The sequence below is a fragment of the Colius striatus genome, chromosome 6, assembly GCF_028858725.1.
Source record: "Colius striatus isolate bColStr4 chromosome 6, bColStr4.1.hap1, whole genome shotgun sequence".
NCBI lineage: Eukaryota > Metazoa > Chordata > Aves > Coliiformes > Coliidae > Colius > Colius striatus.
In genome coordinates this window covers 33,223,903-33,244,939 of record NC_084764.1, presented here as the reverse complement: position 1 = coordinate 33,244,939, position 21,037 = coordinate 33,223,903, and the positions used below count along the sequence as shown (strand labels likewise).

The 21,037-nt window shown below is 43.8% G+C and overlaps 1 protein-coding gene across 1 annotated transcript in view; it reads left to right on the top strand.

Annotated features, from left to right (window-relative positions):
* Positions 1 to 21,037, top strand: part of MDGA2 (MAM domain containing glycosylphosphatidylinositol anchor 2) — a 397,712-nt gene that overhangs the window by 251,463 nt on the left and 125,212 nt on the right. Inside the window, exons 8-9 of the mRNA XM_061998833.1 lie at positions 5,647 to 5,976; positions 19,993 to 20,286. Of these exons, the coding sequence (XP_061854817.1) occupies positions 5,647 to 5,976; positions 19,993 to 20,286 (624 nt within the window). The remainder of the gene's footprint in view (positions 1 to 5,646; positions 5,977 to 19,992; positions 20,287 to 21,037) is intronic.

Sequence of the window (21,037 nt, the reverse complement as noted above, 5' to 3'; positions counted from 1 at the left end):
TGAAAGACCAGAGCAGGGTTATCCCAGCCCCTTCTGTCTCTGACGGCCAAGAGGGCCCTAAATTCTGACAGTCCTCTTCTCCATTGTCATGTAGCTAGGAGTGGTTCATCTGCTCAAAGGGACTTCTGCCCTGGTAGGTCAGGAAATTTCCAGTATAGGAGGTGATCTGGAGTCTCATCAGTCTGGAGTGGGAGATTTAGTTTCCTCTTCCTACAAATTGCTTCATTTCCTAAGATGCGCTAGCAGCATAGCTGCCACTGTCATTTTCAGGGTTTGGAGAAGAGAGGTTTATTACTACTAGGAGTGATGATATTCCTGAATCTTATGATGCTTTCTGTTCTTGAAAATGAATGACGGAGCAAGCCCACCAGGAATTCCAATGAGAGGCACTCCGGTTTTTAAGCTTCTGTGCCCAGTATTGAGTAACTCAACACTGCCACATCTGGGTCAGTTCTGGTCATTGCTTTGGTTCCCAGGTCAGAGAGAAGTACATCTGCCCATTATGGCCCTGTGTTTCTCCCTGCACCCACTTCTCTCCAGCTCCATATGCCTGCAGCTGTCAGACATCTTTGGGCACCTGCGATTTAAATCCTGGGGACATCTTCCAGATATGAATGGTGATTTTTATAGAATCATAGAATGGTGGGGTTTGGAAGAGACCTATAAAGATCTAGTCCAACCTCCTTCTGCTCAAGCATGTCCACCTAGATCAGGTCAGACAGGAACATGTCCAGGCAGGTTTTGAAAACCTACAGAGAGGGAGCCTCCACACCCTCCCTGGGCAGCTGGTGCCAGGGCTCCCTCACCTGCACAAGAAATAAATTTTTCCTTTAAGTGAAACTTTTTGTGTTCCACTTATGTCTGTTACCCCTGAGGGTAATAGACTGAGGGGTGACCTCAGTCATATTTACAAATATGTAAAGGGCAGGTGTCAGGAGTATGAAGCCAGGCTGTTCTCAGTGATGTCCAATGACAGGACAAGAGGCAGCAGATACAAACTGAAGCATAAGAGGTTCCAAAGAAATACACTCTCCTCTCTTATCCAGGTCATTGATGAAGAGGTGTTTTCATGGCACATGACAAATACCAAGATACACAGGTTAATTGTAGAAATCATTATGTATATTCTGGTGCCAAATGGGATCAGGAATTTACAGATATAAGTGGTTTAATGATCTTATGTAACTCTGACAAGACATAGTATTTTAAATTTTCTGCTGTTTTTGTTGCTGACAAGAAAATGCAGATTGCTGGTTGAGTCTTAGAGAATGGGATTATAACAGTACTTTGGCATTCAACTATAGGTTGTAGTTATGCAGTGGTTGGATTGTTTTTTGTGAGGACTTTCGGGCTATTACTGGTGAATACACTGTGTAAGTTCACAGTAAGTTCACATATTAAGAGACATTAAGAGGTTTGGTTTGGTTTGGTTTGGTTTGGTTTGGTTTGGTTTGGTTTGGTTTGGTTTGATTTGGTTTGGTTTGGAGGAAGAGGGGGGAAAAGGGAATAGAACAAAGACACATTTTCCTTCAGAGTTTCTGGAAACTCCCTTAACTTTTCCCATGTAGTGCACTGATTCCCAGCCCACCTTTGAGCTTCTTGTATGTGCATGTGCTGGAAAATACTGAGTTCGTGCATACACTCCACACTGTTCTTTGGTGGTTAGAGTTTGCTGCAGCAGAATTGGACTATGGATGACCCAGCACAGTTATTTCTGCTATCTAACACTCAGCCTGCATAAAACCAAACCAACAAGCAACACCCACCAAGCTTAGTTGTTTCTGTAATTCAGTCCATGAGCCAGGGAGTAGAACCTTTCCTGACCCACAAAGTAAGTGGCTTATGGCCCAGAGTTTGAGGTTCTGTACCCCATATCATATAGGAATGAAAAACTGCTGAAACTGTATGAGCACTCAAGGCAAAGGTGAAAACTTATAAATAAAAATAGTTTATTGAGGTTAACAACTAATTCTGGTTGAAATGTGCAGCTCATCGTGCCTACTGAGTTATTTTTTCCTTTTCCCTGTCTGAAAAGTATTTGCGTCATACTTTTGCTAGCTTTTTTGGGTGCATAAGCATTGTTTGTTCTTCCATTTTCAAGCAAAGAAGTTGAGCTCATGTTTCAAAGTTACTTGCTGTGGCAGTTTCCGACTGTAATACAATGTATGGATCATCCTCTTGAATCAAAGAGCATGTTCATTCTGCTTCCTGGGGAGCTGGCTGAGGCTTTTAAAAGGGAATGAGAGATGCTCAGTAAACACTGGTGTGTTTTAGTGCAAATGTAAGCTTGTTAAAAGTCATGAAACTTTTTAAAGGGAACAACAATTCTCAAAATCACATCAGCCACTTGGATCCTTGAATACACATTTACAACTAGAGAGCAACACAGCAAATGTAAAGAGTTTTCACTCTCCAATGACAAGGGTTGCCTCCCTTAGTGGCAGAAATTCCTCACACCATGTTCAAGGGGATATCCACAAGTAGCCAGAGTTTATGCTTCTTTTCCCACAGTGGGAAAAAAAATACTCTAATTATTAATAAAATGCTAATTCTTTTCAGTATTGTAAAAGTCCTAATTCAGCATGGCATTTGCAAGCTCAAAGAGTTGTTTTGTTCAAGGAGCTGCTGAGCTAACAAAATCGAGTCTGAATTAGTATTTTCACCCTTTGTAGATATGATCACTCTCTACACCTCTGAAAGGCAGTTCTAGTGAGGTGAGGGTTTGATCTCTTGTCTCTAGTAATGAATGACAGAACAAGAGGAAATGGCTTCAAGTTAAGCCATGGTTTAGATGGGACAGAAGAACTTTAGGAAGAACTTTATCACTGAGAGGGTTGTTAAGCATTGGAACAGGCTGCCCAGGGAGGTGATGGAGTCCTCATCCCTGGAGATATTCAAAAGATGCAGAGATGAGATGCTGAGGGTATGGGTTAATTGAGTGATGGGCTTGGCAGTGTGAGATGAGAGGCTGGTCTTGATCTTAAAGGTCTTTTCCAACCATAATGATTCTATGAAAGGAGTTGATGCACTGTGCTCTCCTTGTGTGCTTGGTGCCTCATGCATCCACTTCCATTTGATGCTGTTCCACTTTGTGTCTATGGCTAGTGAAAAGTGTTCATCACCCCAAGTGCGGGCTTCAGGGAAATTTTCAGCTCATAGTCTTTTCCATTGTAACAATGTCACATGTTATTGGCTGCAAGAGTGTAAGTATCAGAGTGCTGCAAATGGGTCTTTTTTCCCAAATGCTGCCCATGTGGAACGCTGTGTGAGGGTGGGGGGCAGATAGGGTAGGGGAAAATGGGACAACTTGGCCAACCTTTCAGTAGAAGTCAGTGTGGAGACAAGAAATAGTGGGTTCCACTGCTGGCATTTAACCCAAGTTTTTGGTTGCAGTATTTCTAACTAGTATTTTCAGTGTGGGACTTTGAAAATGTGGAGACAGCATATATAAACCTACATAAACACTTATGTACACATACACAGGGGGAGAGGGATCTTGGGATTGTGTAAGTAGCATTTTATATTCAGTACATCAAAATATATGTGTATTTGAAAGACTTAATGGCTAATTCTGAAGCTCTCTTCCAAAAATATGTATCATACCAACAGTGCTTTAGAGCAATCATTTTATTGATGTAAATGGTGATAGCTTCTAGATAGTTTTATGCTTTTTTAAAGGGTGACAAAAAAATTCAAATAAGTGAGTTGCAGTATTATTTTTCTCATGTAGAGTAGATTGATGATGGAATGTTAGTAAAAGTCACCGATTTCACTGGAAAGACAGTGGGAAATAACTTTTTTGAGAGTTGCTGTGCCCCTGCATGGGTGTAGGAGACTCCTGAGCACTGAGCTCAGCCTGCTTTTGAGATGACCTCAAAAAACTCATCTGCCTTGGGGCTCCCATCTCAAACACTTGAGACTATCTTATCTCTGCCTTGCCATCTGTTAGAGAAATTGTATAGTTTTGAATGTAGACAGAGATCCTTGGGATTCATTGTGCCTTTCTAGATCACAGAATCATAGAATTATTTTGGTTGGAAAAGACCTCTAAGCTCACTGAGTCCAACCCCTCCTCTCACCCTGCCAAGCCCACCACTAACCCATGGCCCTCAGCACCTCAGCTCCATGGCTTTATAATAGCTTCAGGTACGGGGACTCCCCCACCTCCCTGGGCAGCCTGACAACCAGTGTCTGACAACCCTCTCAGGGAAAAAGTTTTTCCTCAGCTCCAATCTAAACCTCCCCTGGGGCAACTTGAGCCCATTTCCTCTGTCATTTGTTACTGAGGAGAAGAGACTGACACCCACCTCACTACAATCTCTGGTCAGGGAGTTGCAGAGTGCTCATGTCTCCCCTCAGCCTCCTCTTCTCCAGGCTGAACACCCCCAGCTCCCTCAGCTGCTCCCCATCACACTTGTGCTCCAGCCCCTTCCCCAGCTCCGCTGCCTGGCTCTGGACACGCTGCAGCCCCTCAATTTCTTTCTTGTAGTGAGAGACCCAACACTGAACATAGTATTCAAGGTGCAGCAATACACCTCTCATTTGTGTGTTCAGCCTTCAACCTCAGATTTCTCCTGTGAGTATAGGGTGGATTTTCCTTGTCTGACAAGACCCAGACAGAAAAGTGCAACCAGGGTGCTTGTGATGGGCTCTAATGCATGTTACATCTCAGAGGAGCATATTTTTGCCTTTTTCCATAGGCCATTGCCTGAAGATGTACTTTCAGCCCCCTTACCTTTCCAGGCTGTCAACAGTTTCCCCTCCTGAACAAGGCACCTGCCTCCAGGCAGCCATGGGGACAGTGGAATCCTCCAGATTGCCATGAGGAGTGAGCAGGGTGTTTAAAACAGGGTAGGCTGTAGCCTCAGGCATGTGCTTACCTCTTCTTATTTAACCAGCTAGCACAAAGCTATTTTGCATGGCTATGTTTGTTTCCAGTTAGATTGGAGATGACACTGCTGGTTGTATTTGTGATGTTAGGTTGATATCCATATTTTCGCAGTTCTCTGGTAGCATGGGGATGAGCAAGGGCTTGTAAATACCCTCAGAGATGGATAACAAATACTGAAGGTTCATGAATTATTTTGGTTACTCTTCAGTTGTTAGCAGTTCAGCCTAATTGAGTTGCTGTGATTCCCTATTTTTCATTTTGCAAATGACAACTACTTTATCGGTGTATACCCTTTGATAGTACTTGATTGATATTTGATTCTACAAAAAATTAACCATGTGCTAAATGTGTGCAGTGAAAGCTTCAGTGACTTCCCAAGCATTCCAGAGTCATAGACTGGTTTGGGTTGGAAGAGACCTTTAAAGGTCATCTATTTCCAAGCCCCTTGCAATGACCAGGGACATCTTCAACAAGGTAAAGTTGCTTTAGCCTCGTCCAACCTGACGAGGGATGGGGCATCTACCACCTCTCTGAGCAGTCCGATTCAGTGTTCTACCACACTCATTGTAAAAAATTTCTTCCTCATATCTAGTCTGATTCTACACTCTTGTATAAAAGCATTATGTCTTGTCCTATCACAACAGGCCCTCTGAAAAAAGTATGTGAGGCACAAAGTGAAGCACGAGGATAAGTCTTTGCAAAGTCTAAACATGCAAAATTTGTCATTTATTATAATTTTTTTTTGCATATTTCAGCCTTAAAAAAAGGACGTTTTTGGATCACCCCTGACCCGTATCACAAAGACGACAACATCCAGATTGGGCGAGAGGTGAAAATCTCATGCCAGGTGGAAGCCATCCCCTCTGAAGAGCTTACCTTCAGCTGGTTTAAAAATGGACGTCCCTTGCGAAGCTCTGAAAGGATGGTCATCACACAGACTGACCCTGATGTTTCACCTGGCACCACTAACCTGGACATTATTGACTTGAAATTCACTGACTTTGGGACATACACGTGTGTTGCATCTCTGAAGGGAGGTGGCATATCAGATATCAGCATCGATGTCAACATCTCCAGCAGTACAGGTAAGGAGACTCTCTGATGATAGTTTTACTTCCATATAGCCAAGCTATGGCTTTCCTTTACTCAGGGAAAAAAAAGTGTTTACACAGAGCACTTCTCACCATAAGGATCTCCAAGTAGGCCTTAGAAGAGGGGCTGGTGAAACCTGAATAAGAGGTGCATGGTACACTTGCTCAAGAACGCATGAGACTGATTTACCCAGACACAGCCTCTTTTAATATCATAAAAGTTAATGCTTCCATAAAAGGAACCTGGCCTTTAGTTAGGACTTTGAGTCATCCAGAGTCATGAAAGCAGCTAGTAGGAAATTACAAGAAGAAACAGGAGGGTGTTATGTTAACCAGAACTGAAGCCATTTAGCCACTCTAATTGAGCAGCAAGGGCCCGATACAGAGGAAGGAGCAGTATTTTTGTAAAGGTTACACATGGCATATGGGTGAATCAGGCTGTTCCCAGTGGGCAAAAAGCTTAATGTACGTGAATTTCCAGATCAGTGATTGAAATGTGCCTCTGTCTTATGAGCCAGAGTCTTGGCTATTAATTTCCCTGATAATATCTTGTCCTATGGGGTAGGAATATGTAACACAATAGTAATTGCCTGCTTCTCTTTATTGCTAGTAGCTGGTTTGGAACCAATAGATTTCATAGACTTTCACCCGAACAGCTGACTTGAATAACTGAAGTAGTCCATGTTCATAAAATTAACTAGCAAACATTCCGAATGCAGAATTCTTTTTCCGGCTGAAAATTAGTTACAGTCCAAAAAAAACCCTGAAAGAATTGTTGCTGGTTGATTTCTACAGAGAAGGATAAAAGAAAAGCACTTCTGTTTTCAGAACACTACTTTAGGTTTAAATGCAGAGGCAAATAGTGTCAGTATTCTTATCTACTACCCACCCTGTCTTTTATATGAAGCGTTGCTGTGCTTTGCCTCAGATTGTGCTTGTTATCGACTGGGATGAGCACACGGTGCATGCTGTTCAGAAGTAAGACAACAAAGAACACACTGGAAAACATTTTTATAGCATGGAAGGAAAATGCTTAATAGACATCTTCTGACCCTTTTTTCCCTGAACACATTCAAGTATATGCTTTCTACTTTTTCAAAAAGATTGAATGCACATTTTTGCCTCAAAGAGTATATATCCACAGTTCATTTCCCCAGATTTTGCAGCATCCATAACACTTTGCAAGTCTGTCATGTCTAAACAATCTCTCTTACAACTTTTGTGATAAATAAGATTTGAATACATGAGCCTACCCTCCATCTTCAGCACCATCCTGGTACTGTGGAACCCACTTGAGTGCCGCATCACTTCCGACATGGGTCTGGAAGTTTTGTCAACTTCAAGGGTTTTGTGAAGAATATTCTGTACATTGGGAAGGCGAGACAGGATTGGCCTGTGGTTTGGAGAGGAGCCTGGGAAGTAAAGCCATGCGTTTGAGTTAGGGGCCATTTAAGCAAAATGGACACATATAAGCCTATGGGACTTGATAGGATATATCTAAGGGAACTGGGCAGTGTCACTTTAAGGCTACTTTATTGTCTTTGAAAATTCATGGTAACCTAAGGAGATCCAACATAGACTCGAAAAACTGAAATTTTAGCCCATCTTCCAAGAAGACGAGGAGATGCAAGGGATTACAGGCCAGTCACCCTCACCTCAGTCCCTGGAAAGGTCAAAGAGCATGTTGTCCTAGAAGCCATCTTAACCACATGAAGGACCGGGAGGGGACTGGAAACAACCAGCATGGATTAGCAGAAGCAAATTGTGCCTGACCCAACTTGGATGCCTGCTGTAGTAAAAAAGTCTCTGTGTGCAAGGAGAAGGCTGTTTGCCTTGACTTTAGTAAAGCCATCAGCCCAGTCTTTTGTAGCCAACATCTTTATAGCCCACCTGGTGAAGCATATTTTGAAGAGGTGGACTGGGAATAAGGTGTGTTTAGAAAATGAGATGTAGGGAATTGTGTTCACTTATAGTTAAACTTTATATGTGTATAAGGGAACAAGCAGTCAGCATTTAAACAGTTGACCTTTGCTCTGTCCCGTCCTGAAATATAACGTACCCATCGCAAACCTTGAGAGGCAGGAGGAAAATGCTGCTTTAGTTAGTTCTTACCTTATTATTTGCTATTTATTTTGTATTTGTGCATTTTTTCAGGGATCTTCAATTCTTTTTGATAAATTTGCCAAGTTTTATAAGTATAAACCAGAATTATTTATTTTTACTGTTTGATAACCCTTGAAATTATTTTGCTCAATATTATGGACTTGTAGTTTACTTCAGAATGACTATACTGCAGCAATGCAGGGAGCTTGGGAGATGGCTGTGAAGGGCTGTTCCCTTGCAGTGGTTCAGGCCAGGGGTGCCTGGCTAGGGAGCAGCTCTGCATAGTCCTGGTAAGCAGTGAGTGGACATGAGCAGCAGCATGCCCTGGCAGCGAGCCAAGACAATGGATCTCATGTCAAGTCTGGACCCCTGATATAGAAGAGGCTTCAATAAACTGGGGCAAGTCAAGGAGGCCATGAAGTTAATCAAGAGCAGCTAGGGGAAGGGGACTTGTCCATCCTGGAGAAGAGACAGTCCCGAGGCACCTAACAGCAGCCTTTCCCTGTCTATAAGGGATGAATCAAGAAGATGGAACCAAGCTCTTTGTAACAGTGTGTACTGGGAAGATGAGAGGCAACAGGCATGAGTTGAAATGAGAAGTTCAGACTGTATATGAGGAGCAACCTTTTCCTCTTGAGGACATCTGAGCGGAAAACAGATATTGTGGGATCTCCGTCCCATGAGGTTTTGAAGACCTGGTAAAGCCATGAGCAGCTTGGTCTGACCGTCCATCTGGCCATGCTTTGAGCTGAGGCTTGGACTAGAGACCTCTTGAGCTCCCTTCCTACCTCAATTGTCCCCTGAAGACTGTAAGGATAGAAACACTAGCAACTAGATTCATGGACAAGGGAACAGTCTGCTTCTTGGCCAAAAGAAACATATTCTTTAAGCTTAGTAGTCCACGTCTCACTAACAGGTAAAGAACTGAGAGGATTATTCCAGGGTAAGAGCCAGGTTTGGCATGATGGATGGCAGTTGCATGCAGACTTTGTTACCTCTTTTCTGGGGTGCAGTGGACAGTGACGCTTGTGCAGTCATGCATTGCCCATCTGGAAGACAGTAACCACTATATTATCTGGACTTGCTGGGGAATCATTTGGGAAATTGATGAGCTTTATTGGAAACATCCATTAGATGACTGTACCGATGAGCTCGTCACAGCTTCTGCAGGCAGTGATGAATTATGTCAGCTCTTAAATTTGCTGTCCCATAGCACTTGAGAAAATCAGAAAGGGGAAATAAAAACTAGCACTTGGATTCAGCCTTCTTTAGCATCTTAAAAGAAATTCTTCCTATATGTATGACTTCATTACCCAATTAAGTGGAAGCTGAAATAGTTTCAGTGTGCTTTTGAAGGTCATTACTGATTCATCAAGATTCATTACTGCTGTGGTAATTATGAACATAAGGCCTAGGCACAAACACGTTTTCCAAATGCCAGGACTTGAACAGATGTATTTATATCCCTCTCTGTGTCTGTCTGCTGGTTTGGTGGAGAATTCCGTCTTTCAGACGTGCACGAGATCCCTCTGGGAGTCACCAAGTGAGGCAGGAGGGGCTGCGTCACCTCCTAAGGAAGGAGGAATCCTCCAGCAAATTGGAAAGGGACCTGTGGCAGTGCAAGGGACATGCCAGCCTCTTGACATACTCAACATTACACTTGTTTAGCAGGAATATTTTTCCCTTGATTTTTTGTACTTTAAAAAGGAAAGGCATAGATTTATGTGCTGGGTATCTTACATAAATGGACCTAAAGTATTCCCCTAGCAGCCTCCCCACCACCACATCTACATAAGGTAGGGCACTGAATAGTGGAAATGAAGATTCAAATGTTGAATATTTGCCCTATAAAAGCCTTGCCATCCATCAAACTGACCCTGGGCAAATGTTACTGAGAGACAGAATGATTCTTTTGTGTTTGTGTGTGAGTGCACATCATGGGGAATCTGAAGGCAGAAGATGTTAAAACAGCAACAAAATCCCCCAGTAAAACAGGCTCAGGGTAAGCAAAAAGGAGAGGTGGATCAGGGGAGTGTGTTAGCCTTTGTAAGCAATCTGTTTTCTTTCTGCCTTAAATACTGTATTTAAAGCAGGAGGAGTAAGGCTTTAGGTGATGTACGGTCTGCCCTGTTCAGTATGGGTTCTTATGCTATCTATATCCCCCTAAAATCAGTATCACTACAATAAGAGACATCTGTCACTTCTGACTTATTCTCTTTTCGTCTTCTGCCCAATGTAGTATTGTGCAATGAAGTGAGTTGTTATTTCAGGGGAGTTGTTTTACTTCATCCTTAGGCTGCACTGCTCTGAATTGATACTAGAAGGGCTGGATGGAGGAGATGGCAGATAGTCTTGAGACCGAGGTGTTGGTCACCTTTCTTTTCCTGGGAGAGTCCTTTCCTCTGTTTCACTCCTGCTCAGTGTGGGCACAACTAGATGTCCTACATGGCAAATGTGTCAACCAAATTCTTCATCTCCAGGTGAACCTGAGGATATGCTGAGCACGTACGATCCTAGATACTCTGGGATAGCACATCCAGGAGGGGGACATGGACTTTCAATGTGGGCATAGGGCAGGCTGGTGGCCTCCAAGTCTCCTGTTCCACCTCTGAGGGTAGTCGTGTCGACAGATAGATGAGGTTTTACCTAAGTGCTGCCAGAGACAGGCAGCAAAGTACCTCAAGAACTAGTACATATGAGGCTGTGTATCCTCCATGCAGAATGATAAGACTTTCCTGTTAAGCTAATCAACTATTTATTAAATAATGAATTAATTATATGTCCAGGATAATGTGTTAGGACATGTGGCCTTGCTCTGTTTGTGAAGTATGTGTCCCCTGGTCATCTTGTCCCTATCTTTCATTATACATAAAAGAGACCTTAATTTTAGTTCTAAATGTTTATTAAAATCATCATACTGCCTCTTTGCATAATGAAACAATGCTTTTTGTGAGGTAATTAGTGCTTCAATTAAGATATTTGTAAACCTTAAGCACTGTCCAGAGTGATCGTTCACAGGCAACTCTGAGACATACCAAAAAACACACAGATGTTTCATTACTGCAGAAAATTGATTATTTTGTTTTGAGCCATTATCTTTGGAGTTTATCTGTGAAAGGAGCAGGTGAACAGAGGGGCAGATAAATGCTGGATTTTGTTAAAAGGCTTTTCTTTTATAGTTTGATTTCAGCACCTAATGTGCAGAGTTTAATGTTTTCACTTCTCTCCCTGGGAGCCACCGTCCCTCCCATCGCACGGGTGTGTGGCACAGCTGCCATCTCCTGCCCTCTAGCCCCTGCACTTCCCAGCACCTGATTCCTCCCCTGGGAAATCTGATTTCTCCAGGATGCATTCATCTGTGCACCGTGAGTTGACCTCAGCTGGGTTTCCAGGAGCAGACACTCTCTTTAGCAGCCATGTGTTGTGGAGTCTCTTTATTCTTCTCTGGAGAGCTGTGGAGTCAGCTCATCATCTTGCACTGAGTATGGCTCGTGGAGCTCCTCAGCATGGCTCCTGCGAGATCACTGAAAGCTAATTTGGCTAATTTGCCTCTGGCTGCATATGTTCAGGGTTTAAAATATTCTTCTTCAGACTCTAACTGCAGAGTAAGGTGGTGTTTTAAGGTATTGAAAGTATGTTGAGGTGTATGAACTCATTCTGAATTTTTTTTTACTAAGCAGATCTCTTATACAAGCCCCCACCATGAAATCTGTGGACAGTGTTTCATGTCCTCACTTGCAATTAGAAGTGGCTTATGCCCAAGAAAACACAAGCCCTGGTACTTTCTCTCCTTTGTGCATGGGCAAGACAGCACACAGGCAACCAAAGCAGTGAGAAAAGAGACTGTGAATGATTTCCTTACAAGTCGCTCGATTTACCTTCCATATGAGTAACTGGATAGATCTCTCGAGTGATGAAAGGTCACGGAAAGTGATTTCTCTTGACTTCAGCTGCTTTTTGGATGTTTTGGCTGGATCAGCAGTCTCCCCTGGGGCTCTTTTCTCACCTCTTTCTACATATCCTCCCCGGTATTCCCCAACACTTTTTTACAAATGCACATTAAGGTTATGCTGAGCAGTTTTAGTTTCTGTTTACAGAAATGTCTAGAGTGCCTGGGTAATTGTCACTTCCTGCCCTTCAAAGGCTAAATGATCTTGCTTAAATGCATTTGATGTACCAGCTCAGCTTCCTGCCTTCAAAAGCTCAGTCTGCCCTGCCTTCAGAAAACATGCCCATCACATAAGGAGCATGAATGGTGAACAGGGACCAAAATGCATGTCTCTGGCAGGAGATGATTAATACTAGAGATTCAGACCTTGAAATTCATAAATATTAGAGGAGCAGGATAGGCAAATAATTTCACCTCTGTCACTTCATCTCCTAGCCAGTACAGTGCAGATTCTTCAATATTCCTTATCCAGCTGGTTTTAAATGACTTGAAAAACGTGACTTCCAACACTTCTTTTGGGAGATTATCTGAGTAATCTTCAGTACAGATTATTTCTTGATATGCACCCCAAACACTCCTTTGCTCTGCTTTATCCTATAATTGCTAGTTATTACCGTTAGTCCCTTTTAAGCGGCCTTGATCACAGTACCCACAACTCCTTCCAGCCCTCAGCCTCCCCATCAGTGCTGAGGTTGGCAGTCAGTGCTTCAGGGCCACGCTTTCCTTTCTGCCTCTCTGAAGCACCCCAGGAAACACAGAAGTGACCCTTCACCTGCTTCACCTCTGCTGTAATCCACAGTAAAGAGCTCAGGAGTCATGCTGTCCCTTCTCAAGCCCGCCATGGGATCACCATTTTTTGGGCCTCTTTGGCCTCCTCACATTGGTCATCATCCTCCCCTCTGAATGATTTCTGTGTAAGCACGTTCTTACCTCTGCTATTACTTCTTAAGCAATTAATTGAGCTCTATGGCAATTCAAAAGAGAGGCAGTAACTTGACTCCTCAGAATTGCAAAGATCTAGAGTAGACTAGAACTAGCTGTTGTCTGCTCAGAGTACAGGGTGAATAAACATGTCAGACTCACACATTTTGGCATCTTTTTTGAAATAGCTACTTTGGTCCTGTACTCCTAATATAGCTACTGTGGCTGGGCTGGATTGAGGATCCTCTGGAATTACAGCAGAACTACCACAGGAGGTCTGACAGAAGAGTCTTGTCTGATTTCCTATCTCCACTAACAGACAGACACACCTACTTGGGGAGTAGTTGTCATGATCCCCTGTTGAGTTGCAATTAATTTGGCAGAAGTTAAACCCCCTTGCTTTCTAACTGACCTCAGATAATTCTGGGTGGCTGGGAGTGGCTGGGCTTACCTCCTGAGTGATGTCCAATCAAACAGGTTATCGTGATCAGGTTCGTGTATTCTCAGGAAGAGAGACTCAAAATGGAGTCAAGTGCTAAGTGTTTTTATTTGTCCACAACAAAAAAAACCTAAAGAGAATGGAGAGACAGAAAGAAAAGAGTGAGAGAAAGAGGGTAAGTTACAATAGTCACCACTGTGAGTCTACAGTGTCCCATCAGTCCACTGGTCTTCTATAACATTGTCTTATCCGATATTCCCTCAAGTCTGGTGTGGGGAATATTCCGTCCCATCTCTGCTGATCTTGCTTTCTATAACATTGTTTCATTGCATAGTAAATAAGTTCCTGGAACTGCTTTGCACATCTATGTCTCCCATTCAGTGGTGGGGCACATGCCCAGTACTGTCTCCAGAGAGTCCTGGAAAGTTCTGGAGGGTCCAAGCCCACCTCATCTCTTGTTTACTCTCTTCTGTTGACCCTGGGCCCCGGTGCTTCTGCAGAGGTGATATGTTCTGAGACAGCAGGATGTGCATTCTGAGACAAATGGATGTATAAATACCTCGGATGGGTAGGACTTCCTTGGTTGCTGGAGCGATGTAGTTTTTGTGGCTATCTATTCTGCCAGCAATGTTGAGGCATATTTCTAGTACTTCACAGCAGTTTAACAAAAAAATAAAAGAGGACAAGAATTGTGTGATACCTTCTGCAGCCGACCTTCCTTCTAGTGAGTCAGCAGCTTTTGGAGGCAGAGGTTGTCTCAGACCATTTTATTTAAAAGCCAGGAGTGGACATATATCAACAGTAGCCCTGTTATGTGTGTACCTCTGCCAGTTTCAAAGGACAATAGCATGTGTTTTTAAAGTAGGTACTGCTATAGTGTTACTAAAGCCTTTGCTTTTCAAGTGATAGCTCTCTGCTTTAGGATACAGATTTAACTGCTAAGAGTATTAACTTATTTAAGTATCTTGCTGCATGAATAAGGAAATGTTAGTTGTTTCAAATGTAGGCTTCAGCTAATCCATTATTCTGCAAAAGCAAGAACAGAATTGACCTTTATTTGCAGCTGACTCTGTAGTTGGTGCTGCAGGAAATATGCTGATGCCTCAGCAAGGAGGGCTGAGCCCCTCAAAGACTGTGTGTGCTGCAACAGCACCTTACAGAATCACAGTCATTAAATGGTGGAGGTTGGAAGGGCCCTGCAGAGCTCATCCAGGCGAACCTCCTGCTAAAGCAGGGTTCCCCTCCAACGGGAGGCACAGGAATATGTCCAGATGGTTCTGGAAACCTCCCGAGAAGCAGCCTCCACACCCTCCCTAGGCAGCCTGGGCCAGGGTTCCCTCACCTCAACATCAAACAAGTTTCTCCTCCTCCTATGTTCCAGCTTGTGCCTGTCACCCCTTCTCCTGTCCTTGGCCACCACAAAACAAAGACTGGCCCCATCTTCTGAACACCCACCCTTTAGATATTTATCAGCATTGATAAAATCCGCTCTGAGCCTTCTCCAGGCTAAACAACCTATAAGTTCTTTATCATTCTTGAACTGGAGAGCCCAGAATTGAACACAATACTCCAGATGTGACCTTACTAGGTGTTCCCCCTGCTGCAGCATGCTTACACACTTCTTTATCATGCACCTTTGCTCTTGCGATTTAACTTTTGCACCCTCGTTCACCTTACTTTGCTCATTCATCTTTGTGCACTCTTGCTCAGAATCATAGGATCGTTATATTTGGAAAAGACCTTTAAGATTATTGAGTCCAACCGCTCACCTCACACTGCCAAGCCCATCACTGAACTAACCCATATCCCTCAGTATTTCATCTATGTGTCTTTTGAATACCTCTAGGGATGGTGACTTCACCACCTCCCTGGGCAGCCTGTTCCAATGCTTAATAAAATTTTCAGTGAAGAAGTTCTTCCTAATGTCCAGTCTAAACCTCCTCTGGTACAACTTGAACCCATTTCCTCGTGATCTGTCACTTGTTACTGGAGAGACTGACCCCCACCTCTCCTTCAGGTAGTTGTAGAGAGTGATCATGTCCCCCTCTCAGCTTCCTGTTTTCTAGGCTAAATATCCCTAGCTCCTTCAGCCACTCATCGTCAGACCTGTTCTCTAGACCCTTCACCAGCTTTGTTGCCCATCTCTGGACACGCTTCAGCACCTCAGTGTGTTTATTGTAGTGAGAGGCCGAAAACTGGACACAGTATTCAAGGTGTGGCCTTGCTACTGCCCAGTACAAGGGGACAATCACCTCCTTGATCCTGCTTGTCACATTATTTTTGAAACAGGCCAGGATACCATTGGCCTTCTTGGCCACCTGGGAATGCTACTGGCTCATGTTCAGCTGCTGTTGGTTAACACCCCCAGGCCCTTTTCCCCAAGACAGTTCTCAAGCCCCTCTATCCCAGCCTGGAGCATTGCCTGGAGTTGTTGTGGCCCAAGTGCAGGACCCAGCACTTGGCCTTGTTGAACCTCATCCCATTGCCCCTGGCCTATGGCTTCAGCCTGGCCAGGGCTCTCTGAAGAGTCTTCCTTCCCTCATGCAGATCTGCACAGCTGCCCAGCTTGGTGTCATCTGCGAGTTATCTGAGAGTGCACTCAATCCCCTCATCCAGATCACTGATGAAGTTTAAAGCAAAACAGGCACCCTTGCTTCTAGTAACAAGCAACAGGACAAGTGGAAACAGCTTCAAGTTGTGCCAAAGGGGGTTTAGATAGGAGATTAGGAATTTTCTTCCCTGAAGGGTTTGTCCAGCCCTGTCACAGACTGCCTAGAATAGTGGTGAAGTTCTTGTCCCTGGAGAGATTCCAAAGCCATGTAGCTGAGGGTTTGAGGGATGTGGGTTAGTGGTGGCTGGGGGAATGGTTGGACTTCATGATCTTAATGTTCTTTTCCAACCTCATTGATTCTGTGTGTCTACACACAGACTTACCAGGCCCTCCTCCACACCCTGGTCTTGAGCTTTCCCTAGATCTAGGGTCATACTAACAAAAAAAACCAACTTTGAATGATTATTTTCTCTTCAATTATCTCAGTTCCGCCCTGCCTCCCTCCCTGGTCACGATCTGTCTGTGGGCAATATATTGAGGTTCTTTTATGTCTTTTTTTAGCTTAATTGCTTATGAAAACAAATCTTACATGATCAGACTGCCAGTGCCTGTCAGCTGATATTTCACAATCCCCCACACCCCCTGATATTCTTTGACCCTGTAACTAATTTAAGCCAGATTTGACAGCAGAATAGACATCTCAGAGATAATTAAGTACCTGTGAGTCTGTGAAAATAAATAGATGGGTATAAAAAGGGAAACCCCTCTCTGAGCAAAGATTCAAGTGCTATCCTTCTTCCTAGGCAATAGAGAATCAGCATCTGAGTGAATGGGGACCCATATCCATACTCACTGGGTGGGGGCAGAGAAATACTTTGTGGGAGCTCACCCTCTTGTGCACTGTCAGTCAAATGTGATACATTAAAGCTACAGTCAGGCTTCTTAGTTATGGCATTGCCCATGAAATGGTTTGTTTTCATAGATGGCCTTGTCCCTCCTCTCTCCTCTGTTGCAGGTAACAAGAACATTAATAACTACAGTAAACTATAATAATCTGTTGGCTTGACTTACAATATGACAAGTACTGGTTGTGTTGCAAAATGCCACAGGAGATGAGTCAGGTTATTTTAAGGTATCTTTCCATCTGGGGTACTGATACAGCCTATCTTATCAGCTTGCCTGCAGACCTCATAGTCTATGGTCCCTATCTTGGCAGTGTGCAGTTTTTGCAATACTGTTATCTCTGTTTTCCAGGAAGAAAATCGAGTTAAAGAGGGAGTAAATTACTTACAGTTGCACAGGACCTTTTGGCATGCATCTCTTTTTCTTCTCCGCCCCTCTCCCCTTTGTCCCCCCACAGAGATTTGTGTCCTCTGCCATTTGCTCTCCTTCCTCTCAGATGCCTTTAGAAGGTATATGTGACCCTGAGAAGCAGGGTGTATTCCTTTCTGGTTTCTTTCATATATGATTCATAGTTTGCTCTAAGTGTGCAAATTTCTGACCTTTCTCTGCCTCATGGCCTGAGATGCTGTTTCTTGCAGCTGACAGGCTCTCACAACTGGACCTTGGGACTGGTGCCTTCCAGACTCGCCATGGTGCGGCTGCATGGGAAGCAAGTCTTCATGAGCCCCCAGTTGTCCTTGTACATCTCCACTCCCTCTTCCTCTCTAGGTCTACCTCTTGGACACTGAATTTGTCTGTTCTTCCCATTGTGAGCTTAGGGAAGCAGTTGTGCATATCTGTGGAACACCTTGATTTGTTTGTATCCCATCCCTGTTTCAGGTGTAGGGTTGAGTCAGCCTCCAAACATGAAAGGCCCTTCAATTCAAGAAAGACAGGGAGCTGCTGGAGAGAGTTCAGTGCAGGGCCACCAAGATGATGGAGTGGAGCATCTCCCTTTTGATGAAAGGCTGAGGCAGCTGGGGCTCTTTAGCTTGGAGGAGACTGAGGGATGATCTCATTCGTGTCTGAGGGATGATCTCATTCGTGTTTACATGTAAAGGGTGAGTGTCAGGAGGATGGAGCCAGGCTGTTCTCAGTGATGTCCAACGATAGGGGCAATAGGTATAAGCTGGAACATAAGACATTCCAAAGAAATACAAGGAGTAATTTCTTCACTGTGAGGGTGAGGGAGCACTGGAAAAGGCTGCCCAGTCATTGAGTCTCCTTCTCTGGAGACATTCAAAACCCATCTGGACGAGTTCCTGTGTGACCTACCCTAGGTGGCCTGCTCTAGTGGGGGTGGTTGAACTAGATGATCTTTCGAGGTGTCTTCCAACCCTTACGAATCTATGGTTCTGTGAATCTGACCTTGCTGCCTCCTCTCTCATTTTTCATCTGTCTTACATCATGTGTTGCCTGCAAAGGATAGCTTGCTGTGCCAAAGGTAAGCCTTGCTCCTGGCTCAGTGCTTGAGATGAGAAGTTGCCCCAGCCAGAAAGTGGGTGATTTGCAAGGCTAAGACAGGCTGTGATTTTATAGTCTAGACCTGCTGCTCTGATAGCAGTCTTGAAAGGATGGAGTCTGGAATAGGGATCTAACACATATCCAGAAACAGGTCTGCAAACATGATTTTGCAAGCAGAACTGTAGGTAGTGCCATAGGCTGGGACATAGCAGACAGCAGACCTTTTCCCTCTGGATAGCAGGTGCTTTGTTTGAGGGCTGTGGCCCAAGGGTTCTTGACCTTACAGTTGTCACAGTCAGTGAAGTCCTGAGACAGAGGAAGGTTGTGTTTCCCTCAGGCAGCTGGAGGTACCAGAGGGACAGCCCGTGAGAGGAAAGCTACAATGGAGCCCTTAGCATCTGTGCCAACTGGGACGTGCTTTGATGAAAGCATACTCACAGGAGGGAGCAGATCCACTGCCCAGGGAAAGGGAGAAAGTAAATGTTGTTTTACTGATCCAGACAGAGTCATGTATTATTTGAACTAAGCTGAGAAGCCACAAGCAGGTGAGATGGAAAAAGTGTTCAGGAGACTCCTTCCTGCAGGCAGGTAGTGCACAGTGTGCTTTTAAACTTTTCTCTTTAAACTGTATTTTTCTTCTTGGAATAACCACTATTTTTTCCCAGTTCAGTCTGTGTTTTTATAAAGCATTTTTCTGGGAAAGTGGCCATTTGGTGTCTCTTTCATGTGCTAGCTTTCAGGAGAAAAGCTGGAGGAGCCTTCTCCTCAGCCTTCTCCTCTGCAGGATGAACCCTCCCAGCTCCCTCAGCTGCTCGGCATCAGACTTGTGCTCCAGACCCCCAGCTCTGGTGCCTGTCTCTAGACATGCTCCAACACCTCAATATCCCTCTTGTAGTGGCATGGGTGATAATTCAGAGAGGCAATGGGGGCAATTAGAAAGTTTCACTCTTGCAAGACTGCAAAGAGGAGAAAGGATGGGTCCTCAGGCATCATCAGCTCAGTTTGTGGCAGTGCCAGGGATTCGTGCTCCAAAGTGCTGCTGAACTCCTCCTGGAAAGAGTTGTTCACATATTCCTTCTGGATTTTTTAATGCAAATCTCTGTGAAAAAAATGTCACCCTGATAAACCTCCTGTGATAGAAAGGCACCAGCTGCCTTTTGGTTTCAGGCCTTGAATTCTGAGCTGGTATCTGAATTGGCACAATTCTTCATTGTGCAGCCGTTACAAGCTGGATAAAATCAGCAGCCAGGCTATTATAAAAAAAAGAAAAAAGGTGATTTTAAAGCCAAATACTCATAAAAAGGAAAGCCATAACTTGCAGTGATAAAGTGCTAACTGTGGCCGATGGTGGGAATGAGCTGATGTTCACTAGCACAGCACATTGACATGTCAGAGGCGAACAGGGAAGCAAAGAAGAATCATAGATGGGGCCATTAAATCTGATTTTAACCACTTCCAGCAGCTGAGCACCTTGTCTCATAAATATAGTATCATTGCTCAAGCTTCCAATATATACAATCACTATACATTGCTGTCCATGTGTAAGTTAATTCTTCGTATATAATTATGACTGTACAAGCAAGAAAGATGCCTGATGTCTTTTTTGCTAATTGTTGAACCATCTCTTTTTCTCCTTTGAAGTCCCACCCAATTTGACTGTTCCTCAAGAAAAGTCACCCCTGGTCACCCGGGAAGGGGACACAATCGAGCTGCAGTGCCAGGTGACAGGGAAGCCCAAGCCCATCATTCTGTGGTCCCGAGCAGACAAGGAGGTCGCGATGCCAGATGGGGGAATGCAGACGGAGAGCTACGATGGGATCCTGAGGATAGTGAACGTGTCCAGGGAGATGACGGGGACCTACAGGTGCCAGACCAGCCAATACAACGGGTTTAATGTGAAACCCAGAGAAGCTTTGGTACAGCTCATTGTACAGTGTAAGTAGACCCTTATTTTTTTTCCTTATGGTTTTGCTGGGAAAAAGAAGTTGATGATTTATTTCTCCCCTAAATACACAGCACCAAGATTCTTCCCGTCGTTACACTTTTGATGCTGCGTTGTTTGGCTTTGTAGTTGCCTGGATCCATGATTTTAATGTAAATACAGAAGTAAAAATGACATAGGAGTCCCATTTATATTAAAAAAAGAGACAACTGTGAGGCAGTCATTATTTTCCCACTGCCTGGCTTTAAATTTCTTGAGATGGGAACAAGCATATGAGATAGGAAGACATATTTCTATAAATGCAGATCTGATATGAATCTCATTTGTTGATGCTTTGTAAAACAAGAAGAAAAAAATGAGAGACAGAGCTGTTCCATGGTAGCTGATCTGCATGCAGATCTGCATAGTCTGCTCTGACTCTGAATGCAAACGTCAGTGTCAGGAATGGAAAGGAAATCATACAGGGAAATCAATTATTTTTTAAATGCTCAGCATTTATTATTGGAAAATGAAAAGTCTTGTTTGATATGGTTTATGGGAGATAATGAGCCATTCCTTGTCGCTCTGTGTCTGATAAAGATGTTCCCTAAATGCCTGTTGTGTGTGTTGTGTTGTGTTGTTGGCACTTTCACTTTTTTATCAAGTGACTTGTACAGCCCTTATTTATTCTAGTTTCAGATGCCCAAATATTATGGCAGATTTTCTTTTTAACACTGTTCTGTGCTCAGCACAACTGACCTCATT